The 8780-nt window shown below is 47.3% G+C and overlaps 1 protein-coding gene across 2 annotated transcripts; it reads right to left on the reverse strand.

The window, feature by feature from the left end:
* Positions 1-4572, reverse strand: syt15 (synaptotagmin XV). 2 transcript variants are annotated; one of them, XM_014178951.2, is made up of 7 exons: positions 4349-4572; positions 1970-2068; positions 1370-1491; positions 977-1266; positions 706-873; positions 424-532; positions 1-333 (listed from the first exon to the last, which is right to left on the reverse strand). In XM_014178951.2, the coding sequence occupies exons 2-7, from the start codon at positions 2041-2043 to the stop codon at positions 29-31; spliced, it is 1068 nt and encodes a 355-aa protein (XP_014034426.1). In that variant the 5' UTR covers positions 2044-2068; positions 4349-4572; the 3' UTR covers positions 1-28. The 2 variants fall into 2 exon arrangements, with proteins under 2 accessions (XP_014034426.1, XP_014034425.1); XM_014178950.2 differs by having other exon boundaries at positions 1970-2170.
* Between the last annotated feature and the right edge of the window lie 4208 nt (positions 4573-8780).

Raw genomic sequence — 8780 nt, forward strand, 5'->3', positions numbered from 1 at the left:
TGTGTGTGTGTGTGTGTGTGTGTGTGTGTTATGTGGGCTTGCCTAGTCCATGCCACTGTTTGACCAGTTCGTTGGGTGTATTGACCATGTCAGTCCAGTGCTGAAGCTGAGGCCCCCTGGCATACATGAATGGCCCCAGCACCACCACACCTACTGGGGCAAGGCCTGATGCAATCAGCTCCAAGCTCAGACAGGTCTGGTCGAGCTGAGAGGGGTGGAGCTTAAAGGTCATCTTGTGGTTGAAGCCAGGGTCAGCTCCACTACTAACCACTGGCGTCCGTCTGGATTTCACTACCCGAGTGTGGATCTGTAGGCTCACCTGGAAACACACGCCTGAAAACAGAATACACACAATCACACTTGAGAACACACCCGGTATCAGAACACACACATTTATGCAGACACCCACTCTTACACACTCACCTGTGTCAGTGTGTATCTGCAGGCTGCGTGCTCTCAGTATGACCACAGTGAGGCGTTGTAGAGACGGACTGTAGTTCAGAGACACCTGAATATCACCAAGACCTGAACACTGACAGAGCGAAAAAAAAAGAGCTACTTACTGTAGGTTGTGTGTGTGTGTGAGATTGTGTGCACGCACGTTTGCGCGTGTGTGTGTGTGTGTGTGTGTGTGTGTGTGTGTGTGTGTGTGTGTGTGTGTGTGTGTGTGTGTGTGTGTGTGTGTGTGTGTGTGTGTGTGTGTACCTGCATTTTGTCCTTAGTCTCTAGGTCTCTCCAGAGCAGCCTGCCCCCCTCCCCCAGCTCCCCTTCAATAGGGAACAGAACCCTGCCCACCGCATGGTGCCTGCCCCCCCGATCCACACTCAACACGTACACACTGAGCACACTCTCAGATACACACACACCCGATACCTGGAGAGAGAGCGAGAGAGAGAGAGAGAGAGAGAGAGAGTGTGGGGGGTGAGATTGTGTCGTGGGAGTAAAAGGAACCAATTTAGTGTGTTTCTGTGTGTACCTGGAACACAAAGCTGTCGTTGAACTCGGGGTCACGACCCCTGCATCGGGCCCTGGCCTTGTGTCGGCGACGGTCGTCAGGGAGAAGTCGCAGATCTGCCAGTGTGTCGTTACTATAGAAACATTTTGGCAAGTTGCTCAGGCGGAGCAGTGAGACATAAAGCTGTTCGTTCTCATGGCGATAGGCCACTGAGAAGCACAGTTGCACGGCGCGACCAGGAGGGGGTGACCCCTCACTGACATCAGGGACCCAGTAAAGACTTGCCCTTACACTACCTACTGGATACCAGCCTAGAGAGGAAGAAGTAGCACAAAGTAGCCCAATTAGTGGGACTGGGTGAGAAGCGAGACATACAGACAGTGTTGCCCCCCCACCTCCTCCCTCCTAACCTACTCCCTACTGTGAGAGATCCACGATGGGTGCTGCTAAGGTCCTTCCATCCCTCTTTCTCCCCCTCCTCGCTCCTGAGAGTTGGTTTAAATCGGGGTGGCAGGAAGAATGGGATCTCATGTGGCCTATCACAGAGTGAAGCACAGGAAATCATAACATCTACAAATAACAGTGGCTTTGGTCATGTTCCTATGCTCAGACGTTGCCGACGCATCCCAGACCTATTTTAGGTATCAGCTAACCACTATGTTATAGCAATCTGGTGCCTGACGGCATAGTTGATGACGTGGCACACAACCATTGGTTAATGCATGCAACGTCTGAGCAGGGGAACACGACCATTATCTAACTTATTTCTCTCTTTCTTTACACACATATAGGTCGTGTTCCCCTGCTCAGATGCTGCATGCATCAACTAATGGTTGCATGCCACATCATCGACTGTGTTGTCAACTGACAGATTGCTATAACATAGGTTGTTAGCGGATACTAAAAATACTTATCAGGCGTTGTAAGATCTGACATGCGTCAGCAACGCCTGGGCAGAAGAACGTACTCCTACACACACACGCACACATTTAGGGGCTGTGACCTGACACTCACCTGTACATGGATCTCTGATTGCTCTGGAGAATTGGAGTGGTGCACGCTGGGAAGGGGGCGATCATGGTGACCATTTCCTGGTATCGTCTTTGGCCACGCCTCCTCCACAGGAAGTAGACAGATACACCAATCAGAAGCAAGAGGAAGAGTCCCAAAGACAGACCAATAGCCAATAACATTGTTGGATCTGAAATACAGTGCCTTCAGAAAGCATTCATACCTCTGAATTCAAAATGGATTAAATTAATTTTCTTTCTCAACCATCTACACACAATACCCCACAATGACAAAATGAAAACAAGTTCAGACATTTTTTTCCAATTTATTTAAATAAAATACAAAAATATCTCATTTACATAAGTATTCACACCCCTGAGTCAATACTTTGTAGAAGCACCTTTGGATTTGGGGATTTTCTCCCATTCTTCCTTGCAGATTTTCTCAAGGTCTGTTAAGTTAGATGGGGTGCGGCGGTGAACAGCAATCTTCAAGTCTTTCCACAAATTTTCAATGGGATTCATCTGGGCTTTGGCTGGGCCACTCAAGGAGTTAGACATTCGTGTTCTAAAGTCATTCCAGCATTGCCTTGGGTGTATGCTTGGAGTCATTGTCCTGTTGGAACATAAATCTTCGCCCTAGTCCAAGGTAGTTTGCACACTGAAGCAGGTTTTCATCAAGGATTTGCCTGCATTTGGCTCCATTCATTCTTCCAACTATCCCTATCAGTCTCCCAGTCCCTGCCACTGAAAAGCATCCCCATAGCGTGATGCTGCCTCCACCTGCTTCACGGTAGGGAAGGTGTTAGACAGCTGATGAGCTGTGCCTGGTTTTCTCCAGACATAGCGCTTTGCATTGATGCCAAAGAGTTACATTTGTTTCATCAGACCACAGAATCATTTGCCGTATGCTCACATAGTCTTTCACATGCATTTTTGCAAACTCTAGGCTTGCTGTCGTGCCTTTTTCTCAGGAGTGGATTCCGTCCGACCACTCTCCCATAAAGCCCAGATTGGTGAAGTGCTGTAGAGACTGTTGTCCTTCTGTCAGGTTCTTCCATGTCAGCCAAAGAACTCTGTAGTTCTGTCAGAGTGATCATTGGGTTCTTTGTCATCTCCCCACCAAGGTCCTTCTTGCCTGGTTGCTCACTTTGGTCGGCCAGCTCTAGGCAGTCTGGGTAGTCCCATATTTTTTCAATTTCCCGATGATGAAGACCACTGTGCTCTTAGAAACTTTCAACACAATTGTTTTATACCTTTCCCCAGATATATGCCAAATCACAATTCTATCTCGGAAATCTACAGACAGTTCCTTGGACTTCATGATATAGTTTCTGCTCTGACATTCACTGTCAACTGTGGGACCTTCTATAGAAAGGTGTTTCTTTCTAAATCATGTTCAAACAATTAAATTGGCCACAGGTGGACTCCAATCAAGTTGTAGTGACGTTGCAAGAATGATAAAGGAAATTGAATCCACCTGAGCTCAATTTGGAGTGTCATAGCAAAGAGCTGTGAATACTTATGTAAATGAGATATTTCTGTATTTCATTTTCCAAAAATTGGGTAATTTTTTAAAAATGTTTTCACTAAGTCATTATGGGGTATTGTATGTAAATGTTTGAGAATTCTTATTTTTTTTTAATCCATGTTGAATTCAGGCTGTAACACAGAATAATCTGCTGTCAATGACTGGAACGAATTGCAAAAATCGCTGAACCTGGAGACTTATATCTCCCTCACTAACTTTAAACATCAGCTATGTGAGCAGCTAACCGATCGCTATACACAGCCCATCTGTAAATAGCCATTCCAATCTACCTACTTCATCCCCATATTGTTTTTAATTACTTTTTTGCTCTTTTTCACACCAGTATTTCTACTTGCACATCATCATCTGCACATCTATCACTCTAGTGTTAATTTGCTAAATTGTAATTACTTCGCTACTATGGCCTCTTTATTGCCTTACCTGTTCACGCCATTTGCACACACTGTATATAGACTTTTTTTCTATTGTGTTATTGACTGTACGTTTGTTTATTCCATGTATAACTCTGTGTTGTTGTTTGTGTCGCACTGCTTTGCTTTATCTTGGCCAGGTCGCAGTTGTAAATGAGAACTTGTTCTCAACTGGCTACCTGGTTAAATAAAGGTGAAATAAAAATAATAAAAAAAATAAGTCAAGGGGTATGAACACTTTCTGAGTTCTATGTCTGTTTGCCTGTCAATCTCCTCTGCCTGGCAGAATTCTGCACAATAATGTAAGTTGTGTTCTTCACATCTATAAACAATTATTTCAGAGTAAAAAAGTGAACTTCAGATGAAGTTGAAGGGAAGGAAAGAGAGGGTGAATTGGGTTCTCTCCAGTATTTTTACTCACCAGCCATGTCTCTCTCCCTTTGTTTCTTGACCCTTCAGTCACTACACTGTCATTACACTCCACATTATTCCTCTCTTTCTCCTTTGCTCTTTTCCCTTCCTACAGATGATATAGGTTCAGGTAGGAATAAGTTGAATATAAATCAAGGTAGTATTCCAGTGTATTCCCGTACACGGTTCCAGTCTGGAAACCAGATGGTACTGAATGTAAGATACAGCTGTTGCCTTCCCACCCCTAGCTTCAGGACTCTGGGCCTCACAGACTCAAGGCCACACACAGATACAGACACACACAAACACACACAGCGTATACACACACAGACAACACGATGTCAACCCATTCAGTAACTTCATATCATTTTTATTGGGCCATGGGGAAAATGCTTAACTTTTCACCTGAGCAATAGTCATTGCACACAAACATGCACTCATGCACCCACACACTGAATCTCTGCACAGGGATTGGTCAGTCTGAGAGAGCAGAGCTACAGCTAATGAGATGACAAGATGCTTATCCTTAGGGCTAAGACTAACGCTACAGCTAACACACACACACACACACACACACACACACACACACACACACACACACACACACACACACACACACACACACACACACACACACACACACACACACACACACACACACACACACACACACACACACACACACACACACACACACACACACACACTTAGCCACCTGGCCTACATCTTGGGGTCAGAGAGAGAGAGAGAGAGCATGAGAGAGTTACAGAGCGAGACAGAGAAAGAGAGGAAAGGATAGAATGAGTGTGAGAGAGAGGAAGGGAATATGAACAGAGTATCTGAAAGAGTGTAATAGAAGAATAGAGCAAGAGAGCAACATTGAGAGAGGAGACTAAGTGAGGGCTCATCGTGGACTTAGTACTGATCGGGGGGGTGGAAAAGAGTAGGTGTTAGAATGAAATGTAGTCTGCTGTCAGTTGTGGAGGAGAAAAGGAGCCGAGTACAACAGGTGCACTTATAAAGGTAAGAAACAATACTGAACCTGTGTGGGTGCGTGTGTGCATCCTAGTGTTGGGAAAGAGTAAGTGTTCATGAGTACAGTGTCAGTTTCCGGGACCCAGATTAAACCTACTCCTAGGAATAGGTTTATTCTGGGTGTGGGAAACCGGCTCATAGCATTTCTATATTGAGTTCAGCTTGGTCAAGAGAGACAGGGGAGAGAAGGGATGTGGCGTTTAGCAAGGAGTCTGACTGAGTTTCCCAAAGCTTCTCAGCCATCTGCAGGGTTTAACAGACTCACACACACACACACACACACACACACACACACACACACTGACTGGCATATACATAGGACGCACACTCAGATAGCGTGGGTGTGTGGCTTTGTGTTTTTTTTAAATTCTCATTGCTAACTCAATAATAGGATTCAAAGAGCTAAATTTACTCTAATTGTTTCCCAGGAGTCTATTATTGTTCTCCTCTTTATTCTCTCTCTCTCTTTGTCTCTCCCTCCATTGAAGGGAGAGAGAGTAAGAGAAAGGAAAGAAGGGAGTCGAGAGACAGAAGGGAGGAAGATTGAGGAATTGGTCACCTGTGAGGACTAAAGGCTCTCTTAACTTTAGCTCAATCCCACGTTTTACAAAATAATCTAATAATCTGGACCCTGTAATCTTATTACCGAAGGCTAATCTGGACAGTGTGTGTGTGTGTTACCAGAGAGGAAGAGAAGAGTGAGGGCACATCTGATAGAAAGGTTTTATGGAGGAAGAGAGAGAGAGGAGGGAAAGAAAGAAAGATGAAATAATTTTTTTATTTCAGACTTTCTGCAGTTTCTTCAAGACAAGACAACCTGAGTAAAACAAACAACCAGGCCACTGCTGGAAGATCGATTGATCCCTTATTCCTATTTGTCAGTGTTGTCATGGCGAGGCACTGGCGTCTGTCATCGGAGCGCTTCCCCCCTGTCAGCGGCCATTTTGGATCAACAGGCGGTCTCAGGACGGAGAGAAAAGAAGAGGAAGAGGAAGGCTCACCCATCTACTCCCTCTCCAAGAGCTCCATGGACGTAGTCATGGCAACCAAACACCCGCATCTGCGAGACCCGGCGTGGGCAAAACTGGAGCTGAGACGGAGCGTCAGCCAAAATGCACAGTCCTCCCCAAACAGACACACACCAAAACTCACACCCCTGCAGCAATACATACAACAACCCACACCCTCACACTCACAGACATCTCAAAACATACACGGGCACGGATCTCCCCTTAGTAACGAGCGTGTGGCGCGTTGGAGTATGTGTAGCACCAGTATGTGTAGCAGTGGTAGCACACCAGAGACGGTCATATGGAAGGGAGGGAGTATGACTGAGGAGACCCCGTGCATCCTGTACTCTGCTCGCTGCTCCCGACTGGCTTCAGAGTCTCAGTCTTCCATACAAACACCTGCTACACCCTCACCTTTCACCTCACCCCTAAACACACCCACTCAGAGCCCAACCCTACACACACGCCACAACCTACCCCAACTCCAATACAGACCGTCACCCCTTACCGCAGACACACCCTGTCAGACACACACACCCTCACCTATGTCCTCACCCCTACCCGTAATGTCACCCCTACCCTCACCCCTATCTGTAACCTCACCTCTACCCTCACCTCCAGCTGTAATATCGTGCCTACCCTCACCCCTATCTGTAACCTCACCTCTACCCTCACCTCCAGCTGTAATATCATGCCTACCCTCACCCCTGACCCCTAAAGGATGCCAACCAAATCCTTACACAGATGAGGCCTGTTCCCCCCACAAGCATCCCTCTTCCCCCTTTCCCTCCCCCTTCCCCTCTCCTTCCTGTAGAGCTCAGGGTGTGGAAGGTCTGGAGGAGAGGGGCAGCATTGAGCAGGTTCCACCCCAACCAGGGTGCACCCCTATGGGGATGTACTATGTAGAGAAGCCCCCTATCCTGAGCCCCAGACCCAGCCCTAACAACAACACACCTCCCTTGGGTGTTTCCTTGGGCATCCCTGTACAGCAGCAAGAAGTGGAGATGGACCCTCGGGTGTTTTTCCCCAGCCCACCTGCTCACCTGGCATTGTCATGGTCACCGAGGCTCACCTGTCCGTCTGGCCGAGGTCAGAGATCGGCAGGTTTAGTTTCCTCCCTCAGTGACTCACGATTGGACGGCTGCCCCCGCTGCTCCTGTAACTCCGCCTATTCAGGGGTCATGAACTTGATGACATCATTACCCCAGGGGTCAGCGTTCAGGGAGGAGGGGACAATGACATCACAGAGGGAGCTGGTGGAGGTCGGGGTGCAGGCGGGGTCACCTCAAGGGTCAAGGTTAAACCTTAGGTCCCTCCAGAGCTCCCTAAAGGATCATGGGTCGGACACTAATCTGGGGTCTCCCCCTCGGTCCAACTCCATCATGGGCTACAACACTTATCTAGGTTCACAGTCCATCTTGGGGTCCCCTCCGGGGTCAAGGTTGAACCTGAGGTCATCACTAGGCTCCCACTCCAACCTGGTGTCGCCCTCTTCCAGTATGTTCCCTCTGGACAGCCCCAGAGAGGGGTGGGAAGAGGAGATAGAGTGGGAGGACAGCAGCTCTGCCCCACCGGGGGAGATGGGGAGGAGGAGGTCCTGTCTGAAGGTGGTGGTACAGGAGGAGGACAGGAGGAGAAGTGGAGAGTGGGATCACAGCAAGAGGAGGAGTAGTATGAAGCAGGTGCAGTGGGATGAAGACGGGATGACCTGGGATGTTTACGGAGCCTCTCTGGACCCCGAGGAACTCAGCTCGGCCATACAGGTATGTGTGTCGGTGTGTGTGGCATGTGGAGGTGTGCGTGTTAACCCTGCGTAGCTCAGCGGCCATACAGGTGTGTGTTTGTGTTACGCCTGTAGTGTGTCTAGCTCGACTATTCAAGTGATGGTTTCTACATGTCAATCTACACTATACAGTGGGGCAAAAAAGTATTTAGTCAGTCACCAATTGTGCAAGTTCTCCCACTTAAAAAGATGAGAGAGGCCTGTAATTTTCATCATAGGTACACATCAACTATGACAGACAAAATGAGGAAAAAAAATCCAAAAAATCACATTGTAGGATTTTTTATGAATTTATTTGCAAATTATGGTGGAAAATAAGTATTTGGTCACCTACAAACAAGCAAGATTTCTGGCTCTCACAGACCTGTAACTTCTTCTTTAAGAGGCTCCTCTGTCCTCCACTCGTTACCTGTATTAATGGCACCTGTTTGAACTTGTTATCAGTATAAAAGACACCTGTCCACAACCTCAAACAGTCACACTCCAAACTCCACTATGGCCAAGACCAAAGAGCTGTCAAAGGACACCAGTAACAAAATTGTAGACCTGCACCAGACTGGGAAGACTGAATCTGCAATAGGTAAGCAGCTTGGTTTGAAGAAATCAACTGTGGG

This window comes from Salmo salar, chromosome ssa28 (assembly GCF_905237065.1).
Source record: "Salmo salar chromosome ssa28, Ssal_v3.1, whole genome shotgun sequence".
Lineage (NCBI taxonomy): Eukaryota > Metazoa > Chordata > Actinopteri > Salmoniformes > Salmonidae > Salmo > Salmo salar.

What these genes read in the sequence shown, in the direction of transcription:
- syt15 (XM_014178950.2), bottom strand. Translation starts at nt 2,148, where the DNA reads ATGTTATTGGCTATTGGTCTGTCTTTGGGACTCTTCCTCTTGCTTCTG. An exon ending in AATCAGAGATCCATGTACAG is followed by an intron (nt 1,492 to 1,969) that starts GTGAGTGTCAGG and finishes ACTCTGTGATAG; the next exon opens with GCCACATGAGATCCCATTCT. An exon ending in ACGACAGCTTTGTGTTCCAG is followed by an intron (nt 874 to 976) that starts GTACACACAGAA and finishes CTCTCTCTCCAG; the next exon opens with GTATCGGGTGTGTGTGTATC.